The sequence below is a fragment of the Rhinatrema bivittatum genome, chromosome 5, assembly GCF_901001135.1.
Source record: "Rhinatrema bivittatum chromosome 5, aRhiBiv1.1, whole genome shotgun sequence".
In the NCBI taxonomy this organism is placed as follows: domain Eukaryota; kingdom Metazoa; phylum Chordata; class Amphibia; order Gymnophiona; family Rhinatrematidae; genus Rhinatrema; species Rhinatrema bivittatum.
In genome coordinates, this window is record NC_042619.1 from 74,634,908 (window position 1) to 74,654,548 (window position 19,641).

Sequence of the window (19,641 nt, forward strand, 5' to 3'; positions counted from 1 at the left end):
CTCTTGAACCTTGAACCTTTACTCTATTCTATACAGTCTGCGGCGGAGGTGAAGGGGAATCATTTGCAGTCTGTCTTGTTTAAATATGCTGCCTTTGCAGATGATATATTAGTCTTTTTAACAGATCCCAAGCGATCGCTGGATTCTCTATTATCGATATTTTGGGAATTTAGCATATTTTCAGGGCTTCGATTAAATCAAGATAAATCCAAAGCTTTGGCTTTCCTGGATACCCTCAAAGATAGGTGGGGGAGTTCCTTCATAAGAAATAAGATCATAAGAAATTGCCATGCTGGGTCAGACCAAGGGTCCATCAAGCCCAGCATCCTGTTTCCAACAGAGGCCAAATCAGGCCACAAGAACCTGGCAATTACCCAAACACTAAGAAGATCCCATGCTACTGATGCAATTAATAGCAGTGGCTATTCCCTAAGGGGTAGATTTTAAAATGGACTGGGGATCATATTCGATATCTAGGTGTCCTACTTTCCAAGGACCTCTGAGCTTTATATGGCCTAAATGTTTCTAGTCTGATAACATTTTCTCAGGATAAACTGCAGGCATGGTGGGATTTACCACTCTCGTTGGGAGGCTGTATTAACATATTCAAAATGATCATTCTCCCCAAGTGGCTTTGTTCTCCAGAACTTGCCAATACATGTTAAACATCAGGATCAGATAAAGCAATACGTTCATTTATCTGGAGGGGCAGGAAATTTAGAATCCCCTTGCTGTGGCGGAAAGAAAAATGAGGTCTTGGAGGTTTGGGAGTCCCTGATTTAGCAACTAACTACTTGGCGAGCAATCTCTGATTAGTACGAGAGTGGATTTTGGGCAATTCCTTTTATGTGACTATTGAGGTGGAGAAGTCATTGGTAGCTCCGTTAGATCTTTGGTATGTCTTGCAGGCCCCTTCAAAGAGACTCCCCACATCTTTCTCACAAGATGTTTTAATATCCCCTATTCGACAGGCCTGGACCCATTTAACCAGGCTGATGGGGATCCTGAGGTTTGCTCTTATTTAATTACAGTTCAGGATAACCTGGAGTTTGTTCCTGGCTCTCAGTCCACGGGATTCCATGTTTGGATGTCTAAGGGAATCACTCAACTGGGTCACATTTTAGATGAGGAAGGCAAAATATTTACCTTTCAAGGGTTGAAAACACTATATGGGTTGTGGAATACTCATTGTTTTTCTTACCTACAATTACAACGTGTTAAATCAATATCTACAGAATCTATGCAACTAACTGTTTTTCACTCTTTGGATGCCTTATTTTGTTCTGAAAAACCACAACATTTGTCTTTGTCCATCTACTACAGGGCTTTTAAAAAAACATAAAACAATAGACATCTATACTATCTTAGCAGAACTGTGGAACAGTGATAGTCTTTATGATTTCCCCATCAATCCTTCAATCTTGTTTTAAGCTTGTCTCGGATGTTTGTACAAATTTGTATTATCAGGAAATGCAGTACAAATTCCTTCAGAAAGCATATGTATCCCAACAGCTAGCATTTCAATCCGAGCTGTCCTCTACACCAACCTGTGAAAAATGTCTCAAAGCTGTTGGCACTTTATCTCACTTCTTTTGGGCATGTCCTGTAATCCAAAGTTTTTAGGGATGTCTAATGAAGTTTATTGGAGAACTTTTGGAAGCTCAGATTTGTTTATCTCCGAAGGTAGTGTTATTTGACTGCATTCCCCCATTATTGGTTCGGGGACCGGGTCCCCATTTATTCGTCAAGAAGGTATGCGCAGTGGGGAAAAGGTTAATACTACTTCTCTGGAAAGGACATGAAGCGCCCTCCTACTGGCTATGGTGCAATCACTTACACCGTATGATGCAAATGGACAATATGACCTCACTGATTTCACCCCACATCGGCACAAAATTCTGTCCATATGGGAGAGTAATTTACAAGTGTTACCACATCACTCCAGGAGCCTTATCCTGAATGACTGAATGTATGTTCATTCTGAATGACTGAATGTATGATCCTTACTATGAGCACTGGCACAGTATTGCATTTAATTTGTGGGAACGGGGGGTGGTATCAAGGCTGTAAAGTAATGTCTGAAATGTTGCATTATTTGTTTCAATTTGGGGGAGCATAAGAAACTCTGCTCCCCGAGACTTGTTTGTTCATTTACAACTAATAAAAAATGTTTGAACTAAAAAGAAACATACTAATAAAATGCGGTCTTTTGCTTTTCTTTCTTGGTTTTATTAGTTGAACACCCCAAAAGTGCATCGACCTACTATGATAAACCTTCAGTCTTGGGAGTGTCTAGTTTTAGCCTGTGAATTGCATCTTGTGATATTCATAAGAAAATAGTCCTTATAATGACATTGGTATCCCATAAAGTGTTACTGTGGATCACATCTAGCAAAAATTGTGAAGGAAACCTTCAGCAATGTATAAAAAAACACATTTTACTACTTAGTGTCAGTGTAGAGTTTATTAAGAATCAACAGGTTTAACAATTTCAGTACTTCTGGAAGTAAATATCAACTGTACATCAGTTTATTAGCTACATGCTAGTGTATTCATTTCAGGGATCCTTTTTCTGTGCAGCTCATATGCTTGAACATTTTCTTTCATCCTTTTCTTTCAGAGTTGTGCCCGCCCAGAGGAGCTTCCTGATGAGCAGTGCAATAGAAAAGCCACATTGTTGATGGTAGTGTCCATGATTTTATGTTGTAGTCCTGTGTGTGAGAAGCAAGCTCTCTTTGCTATTTATCAGTCTGTCAAGGAAAATGGACTTGAACCTGAGCTTGTTAAAAAGGTAATTGTAACAGAGTTATTTGTTCTTAGGGTTGTTAACATAGATATTCTTCTTCATCCAGTCAGACCAATACAGATGAATGGGCTATGCTCACAAGCCAGCAGATAGAGATAGATATCAACAGGTTTGCTGATTTCACTATTTATAGGCATCTATGCTGAATTCAGCCTGCTAATATTCTCTGTCTCCAGCAGATGATAGTCAAGCATCCCATACTGTGCCCTGGTAGGCTGAAAAGGAAATTTGGTGAAGACTTCTTAAGTGCAAATCTTGTGCACCCTCAATCAATTCAGTGGGGTTCTTAGTAGTTTTAAAAATAAAAAATAAGGATTATAGGAGAATTTTGGGAGGATTTCACCTCCTGAGAGAGAATGGCTCCTTCCTTTAGCGAAGCATTGCAGCACCATGGGGCTTCCAGGAGAACAGTTTGGAAATTCCTTTCTCCTTTCCCCTTTCCCCCTGCCTTGTTTCCCTCTTACCATACTGTTTCTTCAGGCACTCTGTTAGTTTTCCTTCTTCAGTGCTGCTCCTTTAATTTCTTGCTGTTCATCCACAACAAAGTAATTAAAAAAAAATATGATCAGTGAGCAGCAATGGAGCTAAGGCAGCCCTCGGAAAGTGCAGTAACCATGGATCATGGCAAAAATGGGTTTTGGAGCCTCAGTGACGGGTCAGAACCTGAGTGAGTGACCAAGAACTTGTGTTTCTTCTGACTTCGAGTTCACACACGGCTATGGTAATGGCAGAGTGTGGGATGCAAACCGTGCTGTGGGAGACTTTTGTAACCTTAGGAAGGGTCACATTGGATATTGCCGTGATTGTAATAGAGCCTATGGAGAGCTCTAGTGCCACAATTTCATGCCCGCAGAGGGGTCCGTAGTTAGCAAAACAGTAAAGCAGAGCTTTCCAAACTTTTCATGTTGGTGACACACTTTTTAGACAAACATAATTTCGGGACACAGTAATTCAGTCTACTAGCAAACCAAAGGTTAAAGGTTAAATGAAAGAAATGTATTTCGACAATTTATGTATGTTTCAAACTCCCCTGGTGCTTCCTCTCCTGGTAAATTATTGAAATTAAACTCTGCCTAAAAGTTTTTCAGATAAAAGCATCTTCTTTCTGAATCTCCCTAAATTCATTTTTGTAAATAAAAATGAACTACCTGAATATAAACAAAGGAATCCTTCATATTAAGCTATTTGATTTTGAGAGTTTGTAAGTGTGAGATTTTAACATTTTTTAATAGATAAATTTATTTTACTGCCTTATTTCTCTGTCTCCAGAAAGCTTTGGAATGCAGATTTTGTAAAAACAGAGTAGTCATACAGAGCAAAAATACAGGCGAGAGACAGGTATATAACACAAACATTTTAAATACTTAAAAATTTATTATTGCACAATAAGCAAAGCATTTTTACTGAAAAGGAAGTTGTAGAGCAAGGGATTATGATATGAAGCTCCAATAGGGGTAGATTCAGAAAACCAATGGCAAGGTTGGTAGATGCCTGGATTGCTCTCCTGGAGGAGAGGTACTGGAGACCTAAATAGTAACAGAATTTAAAAAAAAAGCATGGGACAATTACAGAGGTTCCCTAGTGACAAAAAATAATGAAACACAGAAGTAACCTGTGCAGAGTGACAGTTGAACCCTAAAAGACACGTTGGATTTCATATGGGAAATTGTATGTACATGTAACCAAAATGGATCAATCACTACTGAACAGACTGGACGGGCCATTTTAGTCTTTATCTACTAGGTCTTTCAAAGATAAAATTTCATTTTTTTTTCACTTATTTTATTTTATTTATTTAGATTTATATTCCACTTTTTGCAGCACTTCAGAATGGATTACATTAAGGTACTGTAGGTATTTCTCTATCCCCAGAGGGCTTACAATCTTCCAGTCTCGATTTTATGCACTTCCTTTTGTCTTCTGGCTCTATATCTTGGATTGTTTACTGTTCATTGATCCAATCTTTGTGCTCTGCCGTCCTAAGCCATACCTGCAGAGGGTTAATTGGCAGGCATAAAAATGCTACAAGGTGAAAGACAGCCAATCTACTTTAGGCTTTGTTTAAAACAGAATAGGTTTTTTCTGTGCTTGATGGTTTATTGTGGCAAGCCCTTATATTGTCTGATTGGAACCTCCATGGGAAAGTTTGACAGACAAAGTGAAGTCTGAGGAGAAGGTTCAATTTTGAAGGCCAATCCATGAAATATTCTATGTAGATCAATTTGCCAGGTGTTTTTCCAGCTACTTGAAGAAAACAAGATAATTTACCACAATAAACGTGTGACACCCTAGTATGTCTCTTGTTTGAAATGAAGATCTTGAACATGCTTATGGTACTTTTATCAGTACCTTCTCCACCTGCATTTTTCTCTTAATTTCTTGCTTCTTGCCAGCAGGTTTTCAAAGGTGTGTCTGCAACACTGGGCTACAAGAGCATTAAAGATTTCATGACTTCACACTTGGATTACTTGGTCCTGGAATGGCTAAGACTGACAAACCCAGGCTACAATTTATCAGCTTTCCCTTATGTTTTATTAAATTACTCAGATCTTGAAGAATTTTACAGGTAAATTTTGTACTTATATTAAAGTGGAAACAACTGCAAAGAGGCAAAAAGACTGTAATCTCAGATTGTAGTTCTAAACCCTGCTGGCCATCGGTATTTGCTATAGAGCTAAATTAATACGTTGTAATTCAGTATTACATGAAAAAGCAAGGAAAATAGCAAAGCCCAGTATTACATAATTAGCGATTTTATTTTACTGTGTATTTTTAAATTTCCATGTGACCTTGGACTGTGATCCACTAAACATCACCTAGAAATTAATACGCAGTAATTGAAGGGAATTTAGAATGGATCTGAATTTGTAAACTTTTTGCCCATATCTGCTTGGGAGTCTGAATGGAAGCAAAGATAAAAGCACATTGATAGAAGATAAAGAATGAATATGGGAGTGAACACCTGTTCCCTGTACGTACCTGGATCAGTCCAGACAGTGGGTTATGTCCCCAATCCAGCAGATGGAGTCAGCACAAGCTTTGAGGGGGCGTATCCATATATACTACTACCCCCTCTGCAGGAGTTCAGTATCTTCTGACTCCAGCAGATGCGAGTAGGGGAATCAGGCTTCCCCTCCTTTTCCTTTTTCTTCACTTTCTAGCTTGATTATGGCTTGTTGTTGTCTTTTTCTGTGGATCAAGTTTGTATCAAGTTTGTATTAAGTTTAAAAAAAAAAAAAAAAAAGGCAGAGTTCTTTCAACTTCTGGGGAGTGGCTTATCTTCCTTGTCTCTTCTCTGCGGCCTTGCTGTTTATTTCTCGTTGCAGCCAGGGGTAAGTTTGTTTTTTTTCCTTTGTAGTTTTTTCCTTCACAGCTCAGCCCCCGGTGCCCGCGAAAGCCGGTGGAGCCGGCCTCTTCGCTCTTTACTCCCTCACCCGCGGCGATTTTACAGCTCCTCATGGGCTGCTGAGCCATTTAGGGAAAGATGTCTGGGGCGGGTCGTGTGGCCGGGAAGGCCCCCCCGCGGCACCCTCCTCTATTTTCGGACAGCGGGCAGTGCGGGCCGACCAGGCCCCCCCGCAGCGGCGCTTTTGTGCGCGTGGCCCCCCCCGTGGCTTTTTCTTTTCTCCTACAGCGATCCCGATGCCGCGGCCGTCCCGCTGTGCGGCCTGCGGAGACCCGGGGTCCCGGATTTCCCGGGAGGGCATCTGTGCACGATGCCTCCCCGGGGGGGGAAGGTACCTCACAGTCCCTGACTGATTTCTCTTTTTTGCCATTTTTGGCGGGAACGGCGGCCATTTTACATTCTGAGCGCCCTGAGGCGCAGGCCACGAGGGGGAACGGATCCCTGGAGGCCACGAGGGAGAACGGATCCCTGGAGGACTCTACCAGCGGGGGTGTTCCCCCGATTTTGGTGCAGGAACCAAGCACCCAGAGCCAGGGAGCAGGAACCACGCCGCCCCCGAAGCGCACCCGAGCAGGCCGGGGTTCTCTCCGGAGTTTATCCTGCTCATGCATACCGCTTATCTGCAGGGGCTGGAAGCACCTGTGGGACCCCTCCCTCCTAAGATCCCTCGGATGTCGCCCTCGACGCCGGCCCCCCCCGACCCTCCGGGAGTGGGGGCCTCCCGCCTTCCTACCCGGGTCCGATCCACGCCCGCGGCAGTGGGGGCGGTACCAGACCCAGCGGGACATGGACTTGACCTCTCGGACGGGGGACAAGGGGACGGCACGCAGGAGGGGGATGATCCGCGTACCCTACGCCTCTTCCAGAGGAAAGAGCTGGATGACCTCATCCCGCAGATCATCCAAGAATTAGATTTGGACCCGCCACCAGACCCGCCTGCCCCAGTAGCTCCCGCTGTCGTCACTTCTTCAAGGAAGGGAGATCCTGTCCTGGCGGCACTCCGGCTGAGGGCTCGGGCTTTTCCCATTCATGACTCGTTTTTACAACTTCTCACCAGGGAATGGGACACCCCGGAGGCCTCCCTGAAGAGCAGCCGGGCTATGGAAAAGCCGTACCCGCTCCCCGAAGATTTTCTGGACCTCATCAAGGTCCCAAAGGTGGACTCCGCAGTGTCGGCGGTCACGAAGAGGACGACTATCCCAGTGACGGGAGGTGCGGCGTTGCGGACACACAGGATCGTAAGTTGGAAGTTTTCCTTAAGCGGGTTTTCGAGGTCTCCGCTCTGGGTATGCGGGCGGTGATGTGCAGTTCGCTTGCCCAGCGGGCTAGTCTCCTTTGGGTGCAACAACTCCTCACGTCTCAGAACCTGCCGTCCGATGAGGCTGCCCAGGCAGATCGGCTAGAAGCCGCAGTGACGTATGGGGCGGACGCCTCGTACGACCTTTTTCGGGTCCTCGCAAGATCCATGGTTTCGGTAGTGGCAGCACGACGACTACTGTGGCTACGCAATTCGGCGGCTGATACGTCCTCTAAGTCGAGTCTGGGCTCTCTTCCCTTCAGGGGCAAGTTCCTCTTCGGGGAGGATTTGGACCAGATCATCAAGTCCCTGGGGGAGAACGCTGTTCATCGGCTGCCGGAGGATAGGTTTCGACCATCCAGAGCATTTTCTTCTTCTCAGACCAGAGCCAGAGCGCAACGGCGCTACAGGGGATACAGACAGGCGGGCTCCCGGTCATCCGCCCCCAGGTCTCAGCCCTGGTCGCGCTCCTTTCGCGGGCGTCTGCCCGCACGCACTACTCCCGGAACCGGGAACCCCTATACCAAGTCTTCACAATGATGCCAGTCTCGCCCACTCCCCTGTCCCCAAGATTGGGGACCGACTAACGTATTTCTACGCGGAGTGGGCACGGATCACCTCGGACCAGTGGGTCCTGGATACCATAAAACACGGCTACGCATTGGAATTTGTCCGCCCCCCGCAGGGAAGGTTCATCTTTTCCCCCTGTGGCTTGGACCTCAAGAGAGGAGCAGTGCAGCTGACTCTGGACAGACTCCGGGAGATAGGCGCTATTGCGCTCGTGCCCTTCGGAGAGGTGGGCTCGGGCCACTATTCCATCTATTTCGTCGTACCAAAGAAGGACGGTTCCTTCCGGCCTATCCTAGACCTCAAGGAAGTCAACAAATCCCTTCGAGTCGTTCGGTTCCGCATGGAAACGCTCCGGTCAGTGATTGCGGTGGTGCATCGGGGGGAGTTCCTCGCCTCCCTGGACTTAACAGAGGCCTACCTGCACATTCCCATCCGCCCGGACCACCACCGTTTCCTTCGTTTCAAAATTCTGGACCAGCATTTTCAGTTCACGGCTCTCCCGTTCGGATTGGCGACGGCGCCGCGCACCTTCACCAAGATCATGGTAGTCGTGGCGGCAGCTCTCCGGAAGGAGGGCATCCTGGTTCATCCTTATCTGGACGATTGGCTCCTCCGGGCGAAGTCATTCGATCATGGACGCTCAGCGCTGACTCGAGTAGTACGGTTTCTACATTCCCTGGGATGGGTAGTGAACTTCTCCAAGAGCTCCCTCATGCCCTCGCAACGCTTGGGTTTTTTTGGGGGGCGACCTTCGACACCCTACTGGGCAAAGTTTTTCTGCGCCAGAACAAAGCTCAATCCTTGCGGGATCACACACGACGGTTCTCTGCGTTACCAGAGCCCACCTCCTGGGACTACCTGCAACTCCTGGGAGTGATGGGGTCCACCATCGACCTTGTACCTTGGGCTTTCGCGCACCTCAGGACCTTACAGTGGGCGCTCCTCTCCCGTTGGAAACCAGTATCGCAGGACTACCAGATGATTCTCCCACTCCCGCAGAATGCCAGGGACAGTCTGGGCTGGTGGTTGGATCCGCCGAACCTGGCCCGTGGCGTGTCCCTCGATCTGCCAAATTGGGTGGTGGTGACCACCGATGCCAGTCTAGCAGGCTGGGGTGCAGTCTGCGATCGAAGCGCCACGCAGGGGACGTGGTCCACGGTGGAGGCGAAGTGGTCAATCAACCGTCTGGAAACCAGAGCGGTCCGGCTAGCTCTGCGACATTTCCTCCCGCTTCTTCGGAACCGGGAAGTCAGAATCCTATCGGACAACGCTACCACCGTGGCCTACATCAACCGACAAGGAGGCACGCGCAGCCCGCGCTCGAGGCGGCGCTGCTGATGCAATGGGCGGAGCGTCATCTCGTCCGGCTAGCGGCCTCGCACATCGCCAGTGTGGACAACGTCCAGGCGGACTTCCTCAGTCGTCAACTGCTGGACCCCGGAGAGTGGTCTCTCTCCGACAAAGCGATGCAACTTCTCGTCCATCGGTGGGGGGCCCCCCACTTGGATCTGATGGCGTCCGCTCTCAACGCCAAGGCTCCACGCTTCTTCAGTCGCCGGAGAGAGCGCAGCGCGGAGGGAGTGGATGCCCTGGTCCTCCCGTGACCGCCACATCTTCTGCTCTACGCTTTTCCACCATGGCCCCTGGTGGGCAGGATGCTCCGCAGAATAGAAAGCCATCAGGGGACCGTGGTTTTCATCACCCCAGAATGGCCCAGGCGACCCAGGTTTGCGGACCTGCTACAGCTGGTGATCGACGGGCCAATCAGGCTGGGGCACCTCCCCCAGCTCCTACATCAGGGCCCGGTATTTTTCGAGCAGGCAGAACTCTTCTGTCTTGCGGCCTGGCTTTTGAGAGGCGCCGCCTCCGGCGTCGGGGCTACCCGGAGGCGGTAGTATCCACGCTATTGCGGGCACGAAAGACATCGACATCGGCGGCCTATGTTCGAGTCTGGAAGGTGTTCGAGCTGTGGTGTACCAGCCAGGCCACGAGACCCGCTAAGGCTTCTGTACCTCAGATCCTTCAGTTTCTACAGGCGGGGGTGGAAAAAGGGCTCGCCTATAATTCACTACGGGTTCAGGTGGCCGCCCTTGGTTCGCTGTTGAGCGATGGGGGCTCTCTTCTACAGTATCCTGACATTGCTCGTTTTCTCAAGGGTGGCAAGCATATGCGTCCTCCGTTACGGAACCCTTGTCCCTCCTGGAGTCTTAACCTTGTGCTTCGCTCCCTGTCGGGACCACCGTTTGAGCCGCTGCGCAGCGCAACGATAAAGGATCTCACTCTCAAGACTGTATTTCTTGTGGCCATCTGTTCCGCTCGACGCATCTCGGAGCTGCAGGCTCTGTCGTGTAGAGAGCCCTATCTCCGTTTCTCCGACTCTGGAGTTTCGCTTCGCACCGTTCCCTCCTTCCTTCCGAAGGTGGTTTCTGCATTCCATGTGAACCAGACGGTGGAGTTGCCATCCTTCTCTTCCTCAGAGTCGAAGTCTCTCCGTCTCTTGAATGTCAAGCGCACTCTGCGCCTCTATCTGGAGGCTACAAATGAGTTCCGGACCTCTGACCATCTCTTCGTACTCTGGGCCGGTCCTAAGAAGGGGTCTCAGGCCTCGAAGACTACCATTGCCAGATGGCTGAAGGCCGGCATTGCTGCTTCCTACATTGGGGCGGGTCGGACTCCCCCACCCGGAATCGTAGCGCATTCTACACGTTCTCAGGCGGCACCTCGCCTCTTCAGTCTCTGGACACTTTGGCGAGCAGGTTCTCCGAGCAGGCCTCGCAGGACCCCACCCGATTTAGGGAAGCTTGGGTACATCCCACTGTCTGGACTGATCCAGGTACGTACAGGGAAAAGAAAATTATTACTTACCTGCTAATTTTCGTTCCTGTAGTACCATGGATCAGTCCAGACGCCCACCGCGTTTGGGTTCTTGATCCTGCTCAGCTCTGCGCTACTTCTTGCTCGCAGTGTTCTGTGTCTTCACAGTCGTTTCTTTTCGCTGTTTTTCACAGCTCCCTACAAGTTGGTAGGATGTTTGCAGTTACTTGTTGCGGTTACAATTGTTTTCATTATCTGTTTCCACAAACTTGATCCTTCGGGGGTTTCTACTCTGGCTTTGATATACTCGATACTGAACTCCTGCAGAGGGGGTAGTAGTATATATGGATACGCCCCCTCAAAGCTTGTGCTGACTCCATCTGCTGGATTGGGGACATAACCCACTGTCTGGACTGATCCATGGTACTACAGGAACGAAAATTAGCAGGTAAGTAATAATTTTCTTTTTTACTACTCAAAATATTTTCCTGGTCTTTGTTTTAAATATTATGTAGAATAGGGGTTCCCAAACATTTTGGGAGCATGGTCCCCTTTTTAACCTTCAAAATTTTCGCAGACCCACACATGCTTCCATTTCATTTTTACCCGCAATAATATAAAAACAAGTGGAGGATATAAACACATCAAAAGCAAATCCACCAGGAAGGTTATCCCAGGACAAGCAGGATGCTAGTCCTCACATATGGGTGACGTCACTGACGGAGCCCTATTGCGGGAAAACTTTCTGTCAAAGTTTCTAGAAACTTTTGACTGGCACTCTGAGCCCACTGAGCATGCCATGATATTCTCTGCCACAGGGGTCTCTTTTCAGTCTTCATTTTTCCGCGCTGCTATGGAGTCCTGTGAGTTCCCTCATAGATTTTCTGACTGAAAAGTCATTGATTTCAAAATAAGTTTTCTACCACAGGGGATGTTTCTTTCATTTCCACCGGACGGTGAGAAATTAGTCTCAATTTTACTGTAAGTAAAAACTTTTTTTCTCTCAAAATTTTTTCTCCCTCTTTTCATTGATGGCTGTTGGTGAAAAGATGGCTTCGGGGTTAAAAAAATGTCCGATCTGCAATCGGACTATGTCCATAACAGACCCATACCTTGAGTGTGTTCTCTGTTTGGGGGACAAGCACGATGTCTCATCCTGCCCTCAGTGTGCAGAGATGACACCCAAAGGAAGGAAACTTAGACAGGAGAAAATGGAACACCTATTTCACCTCCAGCTCCTTCCTTCTCCTTCGACGTAGACGAAATCGTTCCTAGCAGGAGTTTCTAAAAATGTTTTGCTGAAAAAACGTCGTCTGGAGGGATCCGGAGATAAAGTATCGCCATCGGCACCGACATCGACATACACCGGCGTTAGCGTTAACTCCCTCCCCGGGAGAACCGACCACAAAACGGCCAAAGGACCAGGAAACTCTGCTACCACCGTCAAGGCCTACATCATCGATCGAACCTCCACAGACATCGGTGGAGGTATTGTCACCGCATCCAGCTACTCCATCTACCCCAGCTGTATCGCAGGAATTGTCGATTTTTATCAGACAAGCGGTGATACAAGCCTTGAAGGAACAGGCACCTCTTCCGGCGACCATGCCGGCGATTCTGCCAATTCCGGTGACTTCATCGATGTCGGTTCCAACACAGATACCGGTGTCATCACCTATGTCGGTTCTCGAACCCACGTCGATACCGATGACCCTGTCGATGCCGACACCGATGTTCACAACTGCAAAATGCATAACAACTACAGTGACTTCGAAGCGACCACCGAAGACAACAACTCTATCTTCAATCCCAAAGCCGACACCATCGGCGCCACTCCCTCCTGGAGATCCAGGACAACCAGAGTCCGCATTATATCAGATCCTAATGAAAAAATATCAGGATCTCATCGATTCTCTTCCTTCTAATCCACAGGAAGAGCATATAGAGGACTCACCTATTGAAGATCCCTTACCAGGACCTTCAGGAATTCCTTCACCTCCCAAAACTTCAACAATTTCTCCACAAATTCAAGAATATGATACTTGGAGTGACACAGAATCAGATACCTCATCTGAAGACTTTGTCTGATCCATCTCCACCAGATCCACGGAAAAAATCTCCTCCAGAAGATTTTTCCTTCACAACTTTTGTCCAAGAAATGGCTGACACCATTCCCTTCAAATTAGTCACAGAGCAGGATACCAGACAGCAAACCCTGGAGGTACTTCAATTTGTAGACCCTCCAAAGCAAGTGGTAGCTATTCCAGTGCATGATGTTCTCCTAGAACTGCAACACCGCATTTGGGAACATCCCTGCTCCGTGCCAGCTGTCAATAAACAAATGGACAGTACATATCTAGTGCAGTCTGCTCCTGGCTACCAGAAGTCGCAGCTCCCTCACCAATCGGTAGTGGTGGAGTCTGCACAGAAAAAATCCAAACGAATTAGTCCACATTCATCAAATCCCCCAGGTAAAGACCACAGGTTTTTGGATTCCCTGGGCCGAAAAGTCTACCAAGGGGCCATGTTGAATTTGAGAATCTCTTCATACCAACTTTACATGACCCAATATCAAAGAGATTGGAAGCAAATACAAGAGTTTATCCTATCTCTCCCATCTCAATATCATGAGGCAGCCCAAGCCATCATCCATAAAGGATGAGGTACGCGCCGCCTATGTCGGGTTTGAGACAGCTTCCAGGGTAGCTGCATCAGGGATCAGTGCCAGAAGATGGACATGGCTTAAAGCATCCGACCTCAGGCCTGAGGTCCAGGATAAATTAGTAGATCTACCATGCTTAGGAGATAATCTTTTTGGATCCAAAGTCCAGGATGCAGTTGCCCAATTAAAAGAACATACTGAAACCCTGAGACAGCTTTCCTCAATTCCACAGGATCCCCCTACGCACTCTGGGCGTAGGCCTCAACGGAAAGAAACTAGACCTTTTTATAGACAAAGGAGATACTACCCTCCTACATCCAGGACCAGGCCTTCTAGAACACAACAACGGCCTCAGCCCAGGCAACCCAGGGCAGCTAAGCCTCAACCTGCGCCACAGACAGGACCTGCTGCTGGCTTTTGAAAACACCTCCAGGGAACAAAGCCATTTTTCAAATCCTCAACCACAACTCCCAGTAGGAGGTCGAGTATCCTGTTTTTACAACAATTGGATTCAAATAACATCAGACCAATGGGTACTCGCAATTGTATCTCTAGTTTATCAACTCAATTTCCTCTCAATTCCAATAGAATCTCCACCGAGATCTATTTCTCTCAGCGAAAATCACATACTCCAATTACAAGTAGAATTATCCACCCTTCTGAAAGCCAGGGCTGTAGAGCCAGTGCCCCGGACTCAGCAGGGCAGAGGATTCTATTCCCGGTATTTCCTCATTCCAAAGAAAACCGGAGGCCTACGTCCCATCCTGGACCTCAGAAATCTCAACAAATTCCTAAAGAGAGAAAAATTCAGGATGGCATCGCTAGGCACCATGCTTCCACTTCTTCAAGCAGGAGATTGGCTTTGTTCTCTGGATCTTCAAGATGCTTACGCTCACATTCCAATATTCCCTCCTCATCGCAAATATCTTCGCTTCATGGTGGGTCATCAACACTTCCAATACAGAGTACTGCCATTCGGTCTTGCCTCTGCTCCCAGAGTATTCACCAAATGTCTGGCAGTAATAGCAGCAAAAAGAAAGTGTCCATGTCTTTCCTTACTTAGACGACTGGCTCATCAGAAGTCAATCTCAACAAGGAGCACAGACTTCTCTCAGTCGAACAATTACTTTACTTCACTCCATGGGTTTTCTCATCAGTTATCAAAAATCCCATCTTACTCCATCTCACCTACTTCAATTCATCGGAGCAGAATTGAACACTATCCTCTCAAATGCCTTTCTACCAGAGGATCGAGCGGAAACACTTTCCATACTGGCAAACTCGATTCACTCAAAGAAACAAGCAACAGCTCATCAGTTTCTTGTTTTACTAGGCCACATGGCCTCCACAGTTCACGTCACTCCTATGGCATGTCTTGTCATGAGAGTAACCCAATGGACATTACGATCACAATGGATCCAAGCCATTCAACCACTGCATTCACCAATTCAAGCAACTCACCAACTACATTCCTCTCTCCTTTGGTGGATGAACAAGGACAATTTGCGCAAGGGCCTACCCTTCCAGCAACTTGTCCCACAAATAACTTTAACTACAGATGCATCCACCTTGGGTTGGGGAGCTCACATATACAACCTCCAAACCCAAGGTACTTGGACAAAACTCGAAACAACATTTCAAATCAATTTTCTGGAACTTCGAGCTATACGTTATGCTCTACATGCGTCCAAGGACTGCCTTTCACACAAGACTGATCTCATCCAAACAGACAACACAGTTGCCATGTGATACATCAACAAGCAGGGAGGTACGGGCTCGTATCTCCTTTGTCAAGAAGCTGCACAGATTTGGGGCTGGGCCCTGAACCACTCAATGTTCCTCCGAGCCACCTATCTGGCAGGCATTCACAATGTAGTGGCAGATCGACTCAGTCGTCAGTTCCAACCTACGAATGGCCCCTGGATCCCTCAGTAGCGACCAGGATATTTCAGCGTTGGGGACAACCAACAATAGACCTCTTTGCATCACATCTGAATCACAAAGTGAACAAATTCTGTTCTCTACACAAACAGAAAAACAAGCCAGCCAAGGACACTTTTGCTCGCCCTTGGAACTCAGGCCTACTATACGCGTATCCTCCGATACCGCTAATAACCAAAACTCTAGTGAAGCTACATCAGGACAAGGGGACCATGATACTCATAGCCCCACATTGGCCTCGACAAGTATGGTTTCCCACACTTCTAGACCTCTGTCAGGGATCCAATTCGTCTGGGACTAGCTCCCACTCTCATAACTCAAGATCAGGGTCGGTTGCGCCATCCCAACCTTCAATCCCTATCCCTGACAGCATGGATGTTGAAAGCTTGATTTTACAACTACTCAATCTTTCAACCAAAGTATCTCAAGTGCTTATAGCTTTACGTAAACCTTCAACACGAAAGAACTATTCTTCGAAATGGAAAAGGTTTACCTTGTGGTACACGCAAAAGAACATTAACCCTTTCTCCTGCCCCACAACTTCTCTACTAGATTACTTATACCATTTTTCAGACTCTGGTCTCCAGACTTCATCTGTCAGAGTACATTTAAGTGCAATCTCAGCTTACCATAACAAGATGGGAGATGCACCAATATCCATACAACCTCTTGTCAGCAGATTTATGAGAGGTTTAACTCAACTTAAACCACCATTTCGGCCACCAGTCACAGAATGGGACCTGAATCTGGTTTTAACAAGATTCATGCGTTCTCCCATTGAACCCATGAATTACTGTGACCTTAAATTTTTTACATGGCAGACTATCTTCCTTATAGCCATTACATCAGCTAGAAGGGTTAGTGAGTTACAAGCACTTGTCACGTACTCACCCTATACAAAATTCCTACATGACAGAGTGTTTCTCTGTACACATCCAAAATTCCTCCCCAAGGTAGTTACGGAATTCCACTTGAACCAATCCATAGTTTTACCCATATTCTTTCCAAGGCTTCATTCTCACCAAGGAGAACGAGCCTTACATAACTTGGACTGTAAACGTGCATTAGCATTTTACTTAGGCCGCACTGCAGTCCATAGAAAATCCACTCAGCTCTTTTTATCTTATGATCCAAACAAATCGGGTAAAGCATTGGGTAAACATACTCTATCTAACTGGTTAGCAGATTGCATACAATTTTGCTATGAAAAAGCAGGCCTTCCTCTCCAAGGGCGAGTAAAGGCACATTCAGTGAGAGCAATGTCAACCTCAGTAGCACACTTTCGTTCAGTACCAATTCTTGCCATATGTAAAGCAGCAACATAGAGTTCTCTTCACACCTTTGCAGCTCATTACTGTTTCGATAAACAGGGACGACAAGATTCAGCCTACGGATAATCTGTCTTAAAGAACTTGTTTCCAGTTTAATTCCAACTCCTTCTACATCCAACCTGCTGTGATTTTCAGCTGTCTCATTTTCAACAACAATACTTCACTGTTGCTTCACTACAAAATGACTCAGCCTCTAGTTTGCTAATCACCCATATGTGAGGACTAGCATCCTGCTTGTCCTGGGATAAAGCAAAATTGCTTACCTTGTAATAGGTGTTATCCCAGGACAGCAGGATGTAGTCCTCACGAAACCCACCTGCCACCCCGCGGAGTTGGGTCTCATACCTTTTATTATTTTATTTTTTGCTAAAGCTTATTGCTACATACGAGACTGAAGAGAGACCCCTGTGGCAGAGAATATCATGGCATGGACAATCAAGAATCTCAGATGAATATAACATCATCAAGGGAAAGGTCACTGTGAACCAACACTGAAAGATAACTTGCAAAACACCGTCATGTATTCAGTCTCTACTGCTAGCAGTGTTGGTTCACAGTGACCTTCCCTTGATGATTTTATATTCATCTGAGATTCTTGATTGTCCAAGCCCCTGAGGCAGCAGCTGTTGAGCTGCGAAACTCGGCTTGAGTCGGGCATTTTTATGAATACGTCTATACGTCTCTACTTTAATAAATATTTGGAAAAGATCAAGGCATCTATTCTTTTTTTTGTGTACCAAGGATCAGTCCAGATGCCCGCCCATGGAATCTGGAGAGTCTGTACGCTATCGTTTTTTATTCTGCAGAATATTCTCAAGTGGACAGCATTTACGTTGCATATGGAAGTACTCTCTCCATGTACATAAGTTCCCGAAGTTTTGCAGTTTCTTTCATTAGGTGGTTTGATATAGCCATTGGTTCTTATGTTGAGGTTATGATATGTTTCATTCTGCTATGGTATGGATTATACTGAAGGATCGCAGGTGGCACACCAGGGTAATAGGGGGATGCCTTTCAGTTTTTTTCTCTGACTCCATCTGCTGGAAAGGAGACACAACCCAGCGGTCTGGACTCATCCTTGGTACTACAGGAATGAAAATTAGCAGGTAAGAATCCAATTTTCCTTTGACTGTGTTCCATTATACCATGTCTTTCTATATGCTCTACAATTTTGATCTTTAGAATAGTTTCCACTATTTTTCTTGGCACTGAAGTCAGGCTCCCTGGTCTATAGTTACCTGGATCGCCCCTGGAGCCTTTTTTAAATATTGGGCTTACATTGGCTACCCTCCAGTCTTTAGGTACAACGGATGATTTTAATGATAGGTTACAAATTTTAACTAATAGATCAGAAATTTCATTTTTTAGTTCCTTCAGTACCCTAGAATGCATACCATCCGGTCAGGTGATTTGCTGCTCTTTAGTTTGTCAATTTGACCTACTACATTTTCCAGGTTCATAATGATTTAGTTCAGTTCGTCTGACTCATCACCTCTGAAAACCATCTCTGGAACTGGTATCTCCCCAACATCCTCATTAGTAAACATGGAAGCGAAGAATTCATTTAGTCTTTCTGCAATGGCCTTATCTTCCCTAAAAGCCCCTTTAGCCCCTCTGTCATCTAATGGTCCAACCAACTCCCTCACAGATTTCTTGCTTTGGATATATTTGTAAAAGTTTTTATTATGAGTTTCTGCCTCTATGGCCAACTTTATTTCAAATTCTCTCTTCGCCTGTCATCAATGTTTTACGCTTAACTTGACAATGCTTATGCTTTATCCTATTTTCTTCAGATGGATCCTTCTTCCAATTTTTGAAGGATGTTTTTTTTAGCTAAAATAGCCTCTTTCACCTCACCTCACCTTTTTTTTTTTTAATATTTTATTGTATTTAAACAGTTATATATTCAAGAAAAACAATTCTTGTTTGAAAACAGAGATACAAGAATAGGAATTAATAATAAACAATTTAAAGTTTTATATCATACAATATAGTATCCATATGAAAGTCCACAATCAGAGATCCAAGTTTTAAACCTTAAGAAATTGTTACATAAGTAATCTTAATAAGGAAATAAGAAGCTTTTAGCACAGTACATTGTATTTTCATTGATGAACATTTATATCATACTTTACACTAGTCAATAGGGGAAGAACTACCTGGTAATGGATTTTTACCTACAAGGAAAGCTGTAAGCTGATTTGGTTGAAAGAAAACATATGATAAACCTTGATACTTAACTAAGCATTTACAAGGAAATTTTAATAAAAACATCGCACCAATTTCCAAAACTCTAGATCTTAATAACAAAAATTGTTTTCTTCTTTTTTGAGTAGCTTTGGAAAGATCAGGAAAAATATTCACATTAAAACCCAAAAAGGACTCAGATCTATGTCGAAAGGACATTTTTAATGTCCATTCTTTATCTGCTTCAAGCAGGAAATAAACCACTAAAGTAGCAGAAATGGTCTGATCTCTCTGGGAGGTTTCCAATATTTCCGTTAGATTTAATTGTAATGAATCAGCTGGAGGAATATGCTTACTTCCTTTATCCTCAACTTCTTTCCTGACTTTACTAACTGGTATATAATATATCCTCGATGTTACAGGCAAAGCTTGATCCGGAACCTTTACAATTTCTAACATATATTTTTTCCACATCTCTTTTGGGGATATAAATTGACTTTTTGGGAAATTAATAAACCGTAAATTTTTCCCTTTCAAGATGTTTTCCATGTTCTCTATCCTGGTAGTCAATATATAATTTTCCTTCATTATTGTACTCTGCAAGGCTTTATTATTCTCCAGTTCAGC

The 19,641-nt window shown here is 45.5% G+C and overlaps 1 protein-coding gene across 1 annotated transcript in view; it reads left to right on the forward strand.

Moving 5' to 3' along the window:
* ATM (ATM serine/threonine kinase) overlaps nt 1-19,641 on the forward strand; it is a 586,955-nt gene that overhangs the window by 251,794 nt on the left and 315,520 nt on the right. The window contains exons 24-25 of the mRNA XM_029602465.1: nt 2,621-2,791; nt 5,203-5,372. Of these exons, the coding sequence (XP_029458325.1) occupies nt 2,621-2,791; nt 5,203-5,372 (341 nt within the window). The remainder of the gene's footprint in view (nt 1-2,620; nt 2,792-5,202; nt 5,373-19,641) is intronic.